This window comes from Amphiprion ocellaris, chromosome 10 (assembly GCF_022539595.1).
Source record: "Amphiprion ocellaris isolate individual 3 ecotype Okinawa chromosome 10, ASM2253959v1, whole genome shotgun sequence".
In the NCBI taxonomy this organism is placed as follows: domain Eukaryota; kingdom Metazoa; phylum Chordata; class Actinopteri; family Pomacentridae; genus Amphiprion; species Amphiprion ocellaris.
The window spans coordinates 16,712,567-16,729,458 of record NC_072775.1 but is presented as its reverse complement, the minus strand read 5'-3'; the positions used below and the strand labels follow the sequence as shown (position 1 = coordinate 16,729,458).

General features: G+C 38.7%; 1 protein-coding gene across 3 annotated transcripts in view; it reads right to left on the bottom strand.

Moving 5' to 3' along the window:
* The window catches only part of tnn (tenascin N), a 39,159-nt gene that overhangs the window by 11,194 nt on the left and 11,073 nt on the right, over nt 1-16,892 (bottom strand). For 2 of the 3 annotated variants that reach the window (XM_035947820.2, XM_035947821.2), the window contains exons 5-10: nt 15,348-15,481; nt 15,131-15,260; nt 12,644-12,826; nt 11,747-11,836; nt 3,645-3,908; nt 396-659 (exon numbers count right to left, since the gene is read on the bottom strand). In XM_035947820.2, coding sequence (XP_035803713.2) covers nt 396-659; nt 3,645-3,908; nt 11,747-11,836; nt 12,644-12,826; nt 15,131-15,260; nt 15,348-15,481 — 1,065 coding nt within the window. The remainder of the gene's footprint in view (nt 1-395; nt 660-3,644; nt 3,909-11,746; nt 11,837-12,643; nt 12,827-15,130; nt 15,261-15,347; nt 15,482-16,892) is intronic. The other variant, XM_035947823.2, reaches the window with a different exon arrangement.

Here is a 16,892-nt window from a genome sequence, read left to right as displayed (position 1 = left end):
TAATACACAAACTACAGTGATGCAAAATACAATGAACAGATGAGTGACAAATTAAAGGAAAAGCCTGAAAAATATCAGACATCAACTCAACTGTACACCAAAGGGACATTCTGGACAGGGCTCTTTAACACCAAATGAATGAATACTTTGTTCATTTGTCCAGCAGACTCACAGAGAATTGAAGAATACTTTATGTATAGAACACTTTATATTTTATTTATACTTTATTTTTTAACTTTAATCTGCCACCAATCTGTATATCATTCTATTTTAAAGAGAAACATACAAGGATATTATCATGTTGAACCCAGGAAGAGGGGTTTCCTTCAGATTTAACAGTAGTTATTCAAACATCAAAGTTCTTTGGTTTTGAACAAAAGTTGTAGAAATGAGACCTGTCTCCGCTTGAGTCGAGATCTTCGTGCTGGCTTTGCTTCCCTTGAAGGCCAAGATGTAGACAGTGTAGAGAACCCCAGGCCTCAGGCCAGTCAGCATGTATGAAGTGCTGTCAGACCCAACTAGGATTTCCTCACTTGAGCCCTCGGTGGAGCTATAGGTTAGGATGTAACCATCAATTTCTGCCTGAGGGCGATCCCAGTACACCATGAGGCTGGACTCTGTCTCATCCTGGGCCAAGAAATTAGTAGGAGCATCCAGCTCTGCATGGGGAGTTATAGTTAGTAGACACAACTACAAGACATCACTACATCTGATGCAAACATGACAGAAACTACGCACCTCTGACACAGAATCAGCAGTGTGTAGGTGCACCTGCATTCAGAGGCTGGAAACACTAGAGAAGATGTCAAACGTGGATAAAACTTGTTTGTGCTTTAATGTAAAAACTAAATGTTGGTAATTTTAGTTTATTAATTATTTCAACATTTCATTAAAAAACACATGAAATTATAAAGCCAAATTTTGTGTTGAATCCAAGTTTGACATCACATTAATATGTAATCAGTGGTTCTATGAACTATATTAATCAGGAAACATGCAAACTATACAGTAGTACACTTTTTTTTTTAATTTGCTCAGAGCAAAATATGAAAGAATGATGGAATTTTAAAAGAACAATCTCAGTCACTCATGTTGCGTCTTATAGTAACACTGGCTTTGATATCTCAGTCTGTTTCACTAACTCATGCCACTAGAACAGACTATATTCAGACTTCCAGACTGGCAGTGGATGTGGCAGGTTTCCATCTATGGACAACTATGCTGCAATAAATGGGGAAATTGCAGTAACTACGCATTTGGTCAAAGTAGAGTTATAGCCTGTATCTGAGTTTATGAGATCAGTTTCTCTATATAAAAATTATTAATCCAATGAAAGGTGTAATTTCTATGATGACAGCATTTTAATTTGCAGTTACTACAAAATGGAGCTAAAAAACACAGTATCTGCACTTTAGCTGTGTACTTGCTGCAGGCTGGTCTGGTAATCTCTGTGCTGTAGGACTCATCAGGGTGGCACAGTGTGCAGTGGTTAGCACTGTCGCCTCACAGCATGAAGGTTCACAGTTTGAATTTGATGATCAGCTGGGGCCTTTCTTTGTGGAGTTTTCATGCTTTTACAGCGCTGCATAGGTTTTCTCTGGGTGTTCTCCTCAGAAGGGACTGTTGATTTTAAATTGTGAGTTGTCTGTCTCTTTGGCAGGTACAGATGATGGACGGACATACGACTGGTCATTAATGTACCCTCGCCACAAAAAGGCAGCTAAGTTGGAGTCAAAATGTAACTACGGAGGAAAAAACAGATAAATTCTTTAATTCTATTGGCTAAGCTGTCCTGAAATGTACTTGAATGTATTAAAAGGTAAGTCAATGTGCAGGAACGTATTATAGTTTTCAAATATTGTCTGGATATGGCTCCTGTGTTCATTGCGGTCTGTTTTGGAAGTGCAGTATACATCTCTTTATTTCTAGACAGCTCGTGCTGAAAGGGCAACTAAGGGAAGAAGCATTGATTCAGTATTGTGACTTTGAATAGACTTTGGTGATAACTTCTTATCAGTGAAAACTTTTTTGTGGAATAATTGGCACATAACAGTCACAACCTTTTCTCATTAAAAAAAAAAAAAGTATTTGTAAAACTTCCCCCTTCCATATTGCTTTGAGTCATAGTTTAACTTCAGATATTTGCTTCCTGCTGTTTCAGGTATGAGTGAGGCTATTGGAGTGAACATGTCTGCAACTTTCATCAAAAGGAACCTGGAAAATTCAGAAATCTGAGGCAGGATTTTATATTTTGGATGCAAATGTGGGATGTGGTATATTTAGCAAGCATGGCAATTCAAATCAACAGCTTTAAGCAATGGAACGATATTTCTACTTCGACACACACATGCACAGACACTCACGCATATACTCACACACACCACAACAACAGCCATGTAGAAATGTAACTGTGATAATTCTACAGTCAACAAATAATTTCAAATGTAGACTGTGTTGTTGGAGTTCATGCCTATACTCTCATATTGCATTTCTGACCATATCAAACATTCACACTGTTGTATCTAACAGATGCACACTGTCAAAAAAAATCACATAAAAATGATGGAAATCTGGCAGCAAAAGGGCCAGTAAAAATGTGTTAAAGTTGGGTTAGTTAAAGTTAAAAAATATAGATTAAATCATGAGAAAAAATGCAAATATTGGTAAAATCTATACAGTAAAACTATCCAATTATGTCCTCACACATTTTTACTAGTAAGTATCTATAATTTAACAAAACAGGGGAAATATGTAAACCAATAGTTAAAAAAATGGTTAAAAATCTTATTTTATAGTGTAATAATATTGTGCGAAATATCTCCTCCCTTACTGCAGAGTATGTAAATTCCTTAAAGTTTCTGATCCTGCTGCTCTACTGAATTTTTATAGGTTTTTGGATAAATGCCAGTCAGCACTCAGAACTGTTCTTCCGCTGACTTTCTTCCGTAACATAAATGCAAGCAGACAGCAGCAGCTGTTAACCTGCACAGCAGTCAGATTAAGAGACAGGAGAACATAGGAGATCGGAGAAACAAAATAGTTTGCCTTGTTGACGAAGCAAAATTGTCTCTTCTCAAACATCTCATGGACATTCTGCCCCAGGCTAAACTATACCGCCTTTAAATAAGGTGCCCAGCCTCATTATGGTAAATAGCCTTTCTTCAGTGAGAGTTCCAGTATTTCTCTTGGCAGTTAGGATAAGTGGGGTTAGTGTGCTATGTGTAAAATGTCTCCACTGATGCTTTTCACTTGTTGAAAAGAAAATTGTGCAGAAATCCAACAGACCAAAGATCAAAAGGAAATGATTTGTGCATTGTACATGGGGTCTACTTGAGTTGAGAGCATCTCGCACAAAGGAGCTAAATAAAACACTCAGACACTGAAAACATTTTTCCGTTGTCCACAGGCTGTAAAAGTTCTAAGAAAGAAAAGGAATACTCTGCTTTTGAACACTTTCCTGAGAATCACAGGTCAGCGTGCAGCTGGTAACAAAGTGTACAGAGAGGATAAAAACACTTGAACATTTGTTTGCTCAGAGCAGGTTCACCATCATGTTGAAAAGGATGGGTTAGTGGTTTACGTTTTGTATCTTACCTCTGTGGATGTCATCTATCACTCCTATTAGTAACTGATTCAAAGTTTACCTGTTTCAGCTTCGGTTGAACTCTTCCTGCTGACTTTGTCTCCTCTGTAGGCCCAGATGTAGACAGTGTGGAGAACTCCAGGCCTCAAGCCGACCAGCCGGTATGAGGTGCTGTCACGTCCTACAGGGATGTCTGAGCTGGAGCCCTCAGCAGAGGTGTAGCTCAGCATGTAGCCCTCAATCTGAGCCTGAACTGGATCCCAGGACACTGTAGCAGTGTCCTCTGTTACTTCAGTGGCCACAAGGTTTGTTGGACTGTCAATGTCTGCAGAAACAACGAGGAAAGTTAGAATCGAAAGGCGAACTTTTACAGATTTTTTCACCAACTCTATCCTGTCTTTGAAAACTCCATTGAGAAGAAAGCACAATTTAATTGCACCCAGAGAACATAAAACAGAAGCCAGGAGATGCATCATTGAGATATGTAATATATGGTGCAAACAAAACAGAAGAAAACACACTAAATAAGAACAGCAGAACAGGAAGGCTATTTGGTGGTAGATGGAAAAAGTCGTAAAATTGATTTCCTACTGGCAGGTATTATAAGATTAAACAACGCAGCCCGTGAGGAACTATTTGGAAGAACAAACATCTGCCACTTTATTACACCAAACTAATTCTCATGACTAAATCACAAAGAATTGAGGATATCTTAATTATCCACAGGGGGCAAGTCGTTATACAGCCAGGAGTAATCACATAAGCATCAGATAAACAATAAAAAATACAACAAACACAAAATAAACATCACATTTAATTTAAGGTCTATTTGTGCTGCATGTTGGCAGATTGTATCTGCAGCCAGACAGACAGGAGCAACTTGAATTCTTTAGACGGGAGGTGGCTGGGATCAGATTGACTTTTCAAAGTCCTAACATTGTACAGATGAGAAAGATCCTTTGAGGTCATGCCCACAGTTTTTCTACATATAACCCGCAATCTGCTTCTATTTGTGAGGGCAAGTGATGCATGCAAGCTGATTAAAAAGAATACCAGGACTGATTCAATGAAGCAGAAATAAAACACTTTCACTAAGGTATTGTCGACATTAAAACCTTAAAGCTTACAATAAAAGTCCATGTGCTGATGTTTTTTCTACACACAGAAAAGGCCCGGAGGCCAGCTTAGTGTTGATTAAAGTGCAAAGATTTTTATAGTGCTGCCCAACCTCAACAGCCTGATCTTTATTTACATCACGAGAGATGGCTATTGGATTCTTTCTAAAGCCAGTTAGCCTTGCTTTAGTTTTAGATGCATTAATGTCCAAGAATCACAACTCGCACCAGCCCATGAATTCCTCCACTGCATGGTTGTAATTACAGGTAGCGCTGCTAAGAAACCTTTAACATTGGGCTTGTCAAATGTTATTGTTCAAGACAAACACAAGAAGTTAAAGGAAGCACCATTGTCAAGAACACTGATAAAACACCATGAATCTTCACAAGTTGTGATCTTTTGATTGGTATAACTGTTTAAAAAAAAAAAAAAAAAAATAGCATAGGAAAAGATCACCGTAATGATCAAACTTCTTGCACACGACCTCCACTTTTAGTTAGTTACTGTTAATTAACAGGAGAGATAATTTATACAACCACAAGACTCAGGCTAAGAAAACATAGCCATAAGCAATTTTGCATAATCTGAACTTGACTAATGCTGCGAATTTTGTGTTGCATACTGATTTAATTGTAGTCATTATCACTCTTCTTAATTCAAAACGATTGTATACAAAAGGCTTGTAGGTTTCTGCTGATTTGGATTCTTCTTGTATGAATTTACGTAGCATGTGCAAGATTTTGTGGTGTTTCAATCAAGCAAAAACATAATGGTTTTCTCTTAAATTGCATGGGGCATGATCAGCATGTTCGACAATGGCAAATGTAGAGTGTAGATCAAGGCTCCTTCTTTTGTTTGAACATTTTAATGTAGTCTGAGTGGAGGAAGCAGGTGGATAATAGGCTTTCAAAGCTGCATGAAGCAGGTACATATGACCTGACATAGTTAAATCACACATTCTTTAACCCTTTCAGGAGGCAAAAGTGTTTATTGCTGTCCAGAACGGTCACACTCACAGAGATTGGGGAGATGCAGCAATCATTTACATGTGGGGACAACAGTGGGTATTTTCAGACAGTCTGTACTAGGAGACACTCACAGTGCTGCATTTTTCTTCTCGTAAACATGGAAAATGACAGAAATAGTGGGGCAAAAAAAATAAAATGAAATGAGAAAACAAAAAAAAAGGAGCCTGAGAGAGATGTTCCTCAGCACAGCTGGCGGAAGTGAGCGTGAAATTCAAATGGCTGGTTTTGGAAAGCAACAAAAACTGTAACAGTCCCTACAATTCTGACATCAGAAATGTGTGCGGGCAGGCAGTTTCTGAAGCCGTCTGAACATTTGACAAGCACTTCTGATAGGATATACCGGCCCGTCAAGACTAAGCTGCACAAATATTCTGCAGCAGTGTTTGTCAAGACGGAACAATAGAGCAATCTGAAGGAATGTCACTGGTGGCTTTTTCTGCTTTTTAGTCAGAAAAGGATGCATTCATCGTGATTTTTTTCCCCAATATATTGCAAATTTTTATAAACTCGTTGAGGTTTTATTTTTTAGTATAGATGCTAAAGACAATAAACTAAAAAGGAGAATCTGTTCTCTGAAGATCTGAACTCAACCCATGTCTTGTTCACTCGACTCTGCAGTACAAGTTGCAGAGGAAGGACACAGGAGCAGAACAGAACACAGAGCTGCATTACGAAAGTCTGTGGGTTTGAGGAATCACAGGAGACATATGGGAGACGCAGGCGGAGCAGTTGGTGGCACATGTGTGTAGATGGGTGTTAGGGTCTGTCAAGGCAATCTCGATGAAAGCGAAGAGGGAGGGCAACAAAGAGACAGAAAATAAAACGGGAGCAACACAGAGGGATAGTAAGACCGGCACAGAGGAAGTGGAGGGAAATGTAAAAGCAATCACCATTTAGGATTATTCCTCCATGGCAGCGGCTCAGTCGAGGTCAGTCTTGTGTCAGTGTGCAGTCTGCATCATGAAAACTGATTCATGATGCATTAAGGAGAAGAAAGGAACTATGCAACTGTCTAACTCTAGATCGCCTCCTTGTCTCTGCTCTCTTCTCCTTCTGTCACTTCCCCGTCCTTGTGGCTGCATGGTCTGACAGTCTGTCATGAGCTAACCACAGAAAGAATTTATAATAGGGCTGTTTTATTAGGGTTGAGTGTTTCCTCCATGGTCTAAAAAAAAAAATGAACAGAAGTCCGAGTACTTTAAGTGAGCAGCACTAACAGAGCCCACTACAAGAATGTATATAAAACATGCAGACGTCCATCTAAATGTTTCTTTGAATGATACTGTAATTATATAAAAAGTTGATTTCTGAATAAAAATAACTTGGTTCTTGAATTTTCACGTGGACTGCGAAACTAATTATTTCGCAGTTTCACACCTAAACTGTGCGACTGACTTGATTGACAAAGCGGCAGCATGAGGCTCCGAGCAGATTGTGTTTGCATCTTGTAATTTGGCAGCAAATGTGAAGCAACTGTCACTCAAACTTAAACAGGCCTGACAGACTCCATTTTAGTCACTTGAGAACGATGGATGATAAATTTAGAATCTTTTACAAGAAATACAGTTTGTACAGTCACTCTGAAGAAGATGAAGCACTGCAAACGTTTTTGATTGGGATAGAACAGAAAATGTTGTATAGTATGTTTGACAGCCCAAAAGAATACGCTTATGTCATAAACTATAAGAATTTTTAAAAACTTTCTGTTCAACTGCCCCTTATTTGTCTGTAATTAAAATATAGCCATTTAAAAAGGTATTTATGAAAATTTTGCTTGATATATAAAATATTTTAAGGTGCACAAATGAAAAATTTTTCTTTTTTAAAAATTATTTTATTTGGAGAACCATTTTGAAACTCAAGCTTGCAATGTTTTTTTGTTTTGTGGCAGTTAGGAAATTTTTTGTGCCCATGTCTTTCATATTAAAAATATTATGAATGTTATTCTGTATTACTGTGACATGCAGCCACACATGGTTCAGAAAATATCACTAGCTGACCTCTGTATTATCAATCTTTTCGTTAATCTGTTCTCAAAAATTAGACTTTACGCGACAGCATCAATTTTCTTCTTCATATTTCATATTTATACTTGTCTAATATATCAAAAACAATGGCATAAAGACAAAAAACAGGGGACATTTTAGGCTTTTATCTTTAATAGTTCCTGAGATATTGTCATTTAAACATAGTCTCAAATTTCAAAGCCTTAAAAAACTTGCTGAAAATGGGTCGACATGCAATTTTAAAATTATATATATATTTTGAAACTTGATATATCAATCTAATGCTTCACAGATATCATTTTAAATATTCATAGTTGAGTTTCAAGCAACTCAGAGACAATCAAGCAGAAGACCCATGATGATCTGAAATTAAATAACCCAATAATTCTTCTTTAAAAATGAATTAAAATTGCTATTTGGCTCACGACCTTCAGAATACACATTGTATTCTCTATGCCTTGTTTTCCTTTTGAACACAGGTTTCCTTCTCCCTCTTTGATGTTTTGTTTCGCCCTCTGAACAAAGAAGTCCAATTCATTTCGCTCTTATAAGCTGTATAGCTGCTGCCTTGACTGTCTGACAAATGCTCTATGTTATTAGATTTTTTTTTTTTTTCTGGCCGCTCCAAGCCTACATTTGCTCTGAAGTTGCAGAGTATGATGGATCCAGTTACTCCAGACGTTCTACCCCACTAGCTGTGCAGCGTCAGTGGCTATCAGGCTACACAACACAAGCTGCGGCTTCGGCCATTTGGAAAACAGCTTATCCATTATGGGTGGCATGTTCAGCAGAGGCACTGACCACAAGGCACACAGTGACAGGCTGTCTTTCATCATTTACAGCCTTACAGCTTCACAGCCCGCTGTACAGTGGAAACCACACAGTACGCCTACACATGCAGTCAGTGGGGTTCCTTTCTTTTAGAGACTACAATATGTCAGGTGTGACTTATGCTTTGTGGAGGAGTCCTTTGGCAACCACAGACTTTTTTATGTTTGGCCAAGAATCTATATGGACTGTAAGCAGCTCGTAATTCTTCATGACAGAACTGACTTATCTATATAGGTACTTGTAGACCTAACATATGATACGAATGACATGAAATCTATTTCTTGCTATTATAAATCATCCTTTTGTCCTTCATCCACTGTATATGGCTTTTACTGTTTCCATAAACACACAAACAGTTTCTTTGCCTTTTCTTTGTTCAAACTGGGGATATATAGATACTATTGAAAGGAAACATCACTGTTTCATCCTAATTTGATGCATAGCTGTACAATTACAAACATAAGTTTAACATAGATGTACAACAGGTAAAAGTTATAAACACACACAAAACAAATTCTGTCCTCAATTCAGAAGCAAATGTATACACTGCAACAAAATGAGAATGTGTATATTTACATTAAGTGCAAAAATGCAAGGCAAAAATCTAGCTTTTGAGGATAGTAGGCTTTGCATGTTTTATAGAATAATCTTCCATAAAATGCTATCAAGATTTAGATGCCACACACAAAGAAAATCATCAAAAGCCATCTTTCCACTACCTTATTCTTGCTGCACACACGTGTAAGTGCGTATTCACACATTTAAACAGGCCCGCTGAACTCTTAACACTCCAATCTAATAAACAGACAACGAGCACTTATACACACAATCTGTCAGTCTCAGCTTGACCTTTCATGAATTCCTTTTGAGTTCCCATGACTTTTATAAACTGTTCCCTCTCACAATTTCAACTGACATTTTTTTCAAAATTTAAAGTAAAGAGCTGAAATCTCTGATGGACAAGTCTGAGTAGACTCCCACTGGACCACACGAGGTGCTATAGCGTATCCAGATAACATAAAGGCTCAAAATTCACACCCTCTTCTTAAGCCAAGCCATCTGCTTTAGGTTATATAGGCCTCGGTGGTGCCTTTATTGAATCTGAATCAGCAGTAGAAGCCGTGGTATGTTGTGTTTATACACCTTATAATCTTTTGGCAGGTTAGTGACTGTGAGACGTCTGCTCCGAGTGGAGATTCCTGTCTGCTGTCATTGAATCATTTCACTTTGGAACTGTTGGCAGTGAAAGGACTTTAAGTTATACAGCAATCTCAGTGTGCACATTTAGCAAAGTCTAACTGCAGCATATCTAACCAAAGGGTTGAAAATATATTTCATAGATATGTGGGATTTAGAGAAACATTTTCACTTTCTAACATCAGGTGGAAAAAAGGGCACAGTATGAGGGACCACAGCAAAACCATTTAGAAACTGACAGTAGTTAACTGTGAAACACACAAGGAAATGAAAAGGGATATAAGATAAGGGAAAAAATGAAGAAGAAAGGTTGGGAAATCTTTCCACTGGGGAGCTTCTGTTATGGTAGACATCAGCTACAGCCTCTTAGGGCAAACCTCAGCAGCATCTACACAATAATGTTTTACATACTGCTATGTAATATCACTGAAATTGCTTCTTTGTGACCCATTATTTTTATATCCTTCTTAGCCTTGCTCTTGCTATCCCTATAAATATCTTGATTTCACGCTGTGTCCTTGCTGCTCATGTGTTGTACCATTATCTCAGCTCATTTTCTATTTATTTTTTTACTATAACCTGGGCTTACTGTCCTATTTTTCCTTATTACCGCTCGCTCTGCATTCATGGACTTTCCATATTCCCACCTCCAGTTCTTTTTATCTCCTGCTGTGTATAACGATGCTGGCCAAAGGCAAACAGCGTGTTTAGTGAGATAATAGGTGGTCGTGCTCTCTGTTGCGCCATGCCAGTCATCATGAAACCTGCACATCCTCTCTGGCAAACAGAGCTGAGGACTATCCTCTTCAATCACCTCTAAGCCTTTTCGTGCTACACCTAAAATGAAGGATTGTAGCTACTGGAGTGGAGACAAGCCGCTGTCTGTCTGCTGCAGATTAGCCCATTCACACACACACGACCACACATAAACACACATGCAATTACTACACAAGTAGGGTGGCACTCTCACACAGGAAAAAAAAAAGATTGGCAAAGACAGGGGCCCTTGAGCACCTGACTGGCTTCAAAAGAAAGAGGTGAGTGTTGAAAATACCTTGCTAACACTGATGACTAAAAACCATTAAACTGGCTGCCTCAGTGTCGAAAAAGCGAAGAGCCATCGAGCTGGAGACTTTAACTGACTAAGCTCTGGAGGTGGATGAGTGTAAAAGGGAATGAGAGACAGGAGAAGAGGATAAAGAGAGTCACTGAGGACCTGCTGTGCCATCCTGAAACATTTGTCTGACACTTAAATTATAACTTTAGAGCATTTGAATGTCAAGAAACTGCTGCTAAAGTGAAGCTGAAAAATGAATTCCTCCTCACGTTCTAAAACCAGACCAAAACACAGTCAGACCAACATGCTAATATCCGACATTACCAGATGGACTCTGTAAATCATGGACATTCTTGCTGCAACCATCAGGGAGCATCCTTTAGTCATTACACCATTCATATCATGTTTCCCCTCTGTGACCAGACTCACCGCAGCCATTACAAAATTGTCCAGATTATTAGGCTGTAAATTCCAGCCCTCCATCATTAACCCATAATCGTGCCTCTTGCTGGCTGTATTCATTATGCTATTATCATTGGCCGTGTGTGGAAGGTAATAGCTGGTTGTAGAATACGGTGTGTCAGTATTGTGTATGACAGATTATGTGTTTTTCCTATTAGGTTCTGACCGCTGGTGAATTATAGGTGACTTGACACGAGGTAAGAGCTGCGTTTGATGCAACACACAATTCAAAACTAAGTGGAATATGGTTATCCTCGCTCTTTCTTTAATGTGTTTCACTTCCACAAGTGGCTGATCTATCATTTTAAGTGTCAGGCACTGCCAGTGGTTGCACAAATGCAGTCACAATGCAATTAATGTCAGGCAGGAGTCAATTTTAGGGAAATCAGGCCCATTTCCTGCCTACTGATAGTAAGACATTAGGTTAGGTTAAACGACTTGTGAGTGCTGATGTGTTGACACTGACCTGTGGCACCAGTGACAGAAGACGATTTTCCATCAGTGGTTCCTTTGATGGCCTGGACTGAGATCTGGTACTCAGTTCCTGGATACAGACCTGTGGAAAGACACATTTTGTATTCTTAAATGGGTCAGGATGTAATGAGCTCAGTTCTGTACTATAATGCTCTTTATAAGTGGTTCACAAACTCAGGGTAAATCTGAAGGATCACACAGTTAGTAAAAGAAACAATAAGACAAATTATGTTCTGACTTTTCTTAATTTCTTGTTTCTTTCTTGTTTTGTCTGACAGGAAAGTCAGTAGACATCGATTCTTTTTAAGTGATCACAATTAGCGGAAATGTTGGGAGCCACTATTCTACACCATTACAAAAATAGTACGTATTTTCCATAATTTATATTTGAATTTATTATAGCAACGATATGTTTGCTATATAATACGATATTTTACTTTATATATATTTGCATTGCAAGCTTTTCATATATGCAGATCTAAAGAATAATATTGATAATTTTGTATAGATTACCACTTTAATCCATACTGAATATGTATGCATGAGTGTGTTTATCTATTGTATGAGTGTTTACATATGTAAAAAGCTTTATTTACATTTTTCTTCTATAAGAAAAAAATCAAATGTAAATAATGTGAATTTAAAAGTAAAAGGACCATTGAAGTCAACAGAATTTATAGACGATCTACTGTTAAGAGGCAAACTATTACACAGGTTAAAGATGGTAAATTCAAGGTCTCCAGTAGTATAAGGCAGCTATGGGATCAGTTGAAAGTGATTTGCCACCTGACATACATCAGGTTACAGTACAGGTGCAACAGTTCCAGAAATGTTCAGGTTGTTTTATGTCCTCTGTGCAAACTTGTGTTCCCTCTGCTACAAGGCTTACCCACAATGGTGTGCTTGGTTCGAGCCTCCTGGCTTTTCTGAACATCCAGCTCCTCCTCCTGTCCTGCCGGGTCAATGTGTGTGAGCCTGAAGTAATCCACTTCAGCTTGTGGGTTTCCCCAGTCCACCTGAATGGAGACCTCTGTCTGGCCAAGAACTCGGATATCATCAATAGTTGAGACATCTGGGAAGGATACAATGTTTGGTGGAACTGGGTGTACAGACATGAACTTCATACTGGAAAGCCTGTATTAAAGCTTGTGTAATAAAAAGCATCTGCCCCGCTCTGTTCCTTAATGTCCTCAGGATTCTAGAGAAAAAGGACAGAGCTCTTTGTCAGAACAGTGACTCTCTGCACTCTATTTATTTTCTGAAAAATAGATGTTCTAAAAATGTTTACAATCACTGCGCCAGAAGTAGCAGTTTGTGAACTGACCAATAAATGCATAACAATGCAATAAAATGAAAGATGAGTAGTTGCTAAAGACAAAACAGGTTACAACTATACTAGGTTCAGTCTTAAATAATAACCTGTTTAATGCACTACCTTGCAATTACAATAACTGGCCTAAAAACAACCATGTTGCATAACAAAAAGGTTCATGCTAGGTTTGGTTTAATGGCAAAATGCTCAAAGTGGATCCTCCAGCTGGATACATTCAGTGAAGCCTTTTCTGCTGTTCTCCATGTTGTGACTGAAAGCTTTGTAGAGTAGAGTGAGACAGAAAGACTGACATGTTTTGCACTCAGTGTAAATAATCAGAATTATACCTAAACTGTACATGTACTGCAGATTGTGGAGGACCTCATGGAGCCAAGACTCACAGAATGCCAATAAAGTGCTGTACTGACCTGTCTATGAATGTCTATGACTAATATGCAGATTCTATTTTTGCTTTAATTGTGTGATTTGTGGTGCAGTCACAGTGCATTTTTAAAATTGTTTGCACATGTTGTCTGCACCAATGATGCTTCATTGTGTTCTTACTTCAATATGATCACTTCTATTTTACTTAAAAAGCTTAATGTTGCATATAAAGTCAATGGACACCTGTTGTTTGTTTGTTACCAATTTCCATTTATTTTGTGTGAGTTTTGTTCTCTTTTCTAGTTAATTCTAGCGGGAAGGCGGTTGTATATGTAATTGATTGTCAGTTATATACAGATACTGTAAATGTCTGTCTATCATTGGTTTGGATGTGGTTTTATCTGATTTTGTTTTCACACTAAATTGTTTTAAAGTTACAGTACAATTTTGCAGTACTGTGTCTACTTTCTCATTGTACAACCCAACTCTATTGAACATCCAGACAGAAATTATAAGACGTTTTTACACACCTTTTCATGGGAACTCAAAAAATAGTGTATGTACAGATAGGGACCATATGACAATATGGAATGTTGTCTCGATTTGTGGCATATGTTGAAAAAACACAAAACAGGAACATCAAACAAAACAACTGTCACCAAATGAAAAGGGTTTGCATTTTTTCTATGCCAACTAATATGTCTTTTTTTCTCAGGACAACAGAAAAACATTCATTTAAAACTCTCCTTTGATGTAGATCATCGTTTGAAGTTGAAATGAAAACTATGCGACCAGTGAAATGTCTGCCTCATGCTGTGTGCTCCTCACACAGCCATCAGCCAGATGATGGCGTGTTTTCTTATGCCCATATGGGAATGCCATGCTTCGTGAGGTTTTCCATGGCAAACCAAGCTAACCACATATTAGAGTTACACTCAGTCTCTCCCAGTTTGTGAAAGCCTCACTCACTCCCATCAGTCCTGTCGAGTAATCTCATTCTCTGTACATCTGTCTCCTACCACATCTGTGAGCATGTCTATGTTACATTAAACACATCCGTAGAGCCATTTCCTTGTAATTACCATAAGATTTAATGGTTAACAAACCAGTGCTTAATGAAACACTTAGTGATGACAGCCTTCAGCTTGTTCATTGCTGTCGTAGCATAGCATTTAAATACATGTATGATACTGGAATAAATAAATACTGGGAAAAACTATGTTCATCCTGTAAAAGTACTGCATATATTTCAGCAAAGGTAGAATGAGCCATCCATTCAATGCCCATAACAAGACATGATATCAACAAGTTTTAATGTTCAGATCTCAAAAGTCAATGCTCACTACGTAGTCTTTCTTGTTTCTTAAAGTGCAACACCACCTTCCGCTAAACGTTTAAAAGCTTAACATTTAAGTGTTTTCATGCCTCATCACACACATACTTACGTCTGACCTCAAATGTGACTATTTAATCCCCAGAAAAATCCAGCTAAATCCCTCAAACCTGCAGGCCACACCTGGCCTCAGAGCCACACAAGTCTGTAATAGGTCACATCTGCCTTTCCTCTAAACCACTTCATTTAAGGGCAACATGCTGCACCCAGCCCAAGCTTAGTCTGACAAACACAAACTTATTCACATTTTAAAGCCCCACTGTTGTTTTTCAGCTGTCTGCACTTACCTGTGGTGGCTTCAATCTTGTCTGCTTCACTCTGGATTTCCTTGATGACGGCATAGACTTGGACAATGTAGGTAACCCCCGGAACCAGCCCTGTGATGAGGTAGGAGTTCTCTGTGTTGGGAATGCGAACCTAGGATACAGTGGATTGGAAGGAAAGATATTATGTATGTGACACTGATGTGATCAAAACTAAAATAAAATAAAATTCAAAACCTACCTGCTCCTGGGCGCCCTCATCATATTTGGGATGATATGTCAACACATAATACTCTGCTCCTCGAACATGCTCCCACTCGACCAGGAGGGAGACGTCGGTCACTTGGACAAGGCGTAGGCCTTGAGGTCCAAGGACTAAAGAGGGAGGTGGACACAAGCAGAGTAAAAAATATGGTTTAATAGAGTTTAATAATATTCTGCTTTTGAATCCTTGGCTGTTATCTGTTTTGTTGTCTTTTTCTCCTTTTTAGTGCTTTACTTTGTCATGATATTTACGAAAAGTCCTTCTCTGGTCATTGATTAAAACCCTTAAAACTCATCTCTGTGTATCCCTTCCTGCTGTTAAATGTCTTAGAAGTAAGCCCACAAAGTTGCTTCCTCTAGAATTCGTGCAGATGTATGAAGTCCCCGCCCGTCGCTCCACCCACACCTCCTCACTTGCTGTTGCTTGAGCCTATGAGCTCATCTTGCCTCTGCTTGAACATTGTAAAATTACTTTCCTGCTACGCCACGGCAAGTTGTAATATTGGAGTAATTCAGTTTTGTACATTCCAAGGGGAAACCAATTCTGAAAGGACAGACAGGAGACATAAAATAGAGCAATAATGGTGAGAGGTCCTGCACTTGAAATCAAGATGAAAGTTACAGTCTTTGAAACTACAGTCCATGGCCACACTGAGGATGAATAAGTGGCAGCATGAAATACATATATGATACCAAAAATTATGTTTTGTTACCCAAATGGTAGCTGCCACTAGTCAAAGTATGGGACTACACGCTTAAAACCGAGGGAGGTGGGCAATAAAGATGCAGAAATCCAATCTTGCATCTGTGCTTTTCAGTGTGTCATCTGTGCACTGCAGTTTCAAAGTGCAGTTTCAGATATGACACTGACTGCTTTTTTTGCGCAGAATACAACTTCCACCATACAAAGAACATGATTTTGACATGATAACAAGGTTAAAAAAAAAACAAAAACAAAAAAACTTGATTTTCAGCAGAGGCGCTGATAAAACATATTTTAACAATTATCCTGTTACAAGGAGCAAAGAATAATTTATGAACCAGGCAACAGCTATGTGTTATTTTGAACACTGAGGTTTCTTCCCCAACTGGAAAGAACTACTGCTTTGCTCTCTGGTGGTTATACAAGGCCAGTGTGCTTCAATGAAAATGATGGAAAAATTATAGAAAGGTGCATGTGGGTAGGAAGGTATATAACTATGGGGGAGTACAATAACAAAACAGCAGCCAAAAGACAGAAGACGGCATGTCAGCAGTGTTGGGGAGTGAGGCTTTCCACAAGCAAGATGAACCTTCTGAGGGTACAACGGAGGGTAATAAAAGTTAGGCGTTGGTAGATTTAAAGAAGCAAAGCACGGCACACAAAAACCTAAGCACATTTCAAGGGCAATTTGTGACACGGGTGGTGAAGGAGTCTGCCATAACTTTGGCAGGGAAGGAATTCACATCAGGTTCAGATGCTGCTCCACAAGGCAAATTCAGGAAGCTTAATGTTTTTCCTCAAATGCAGCAGTCCAGTTCC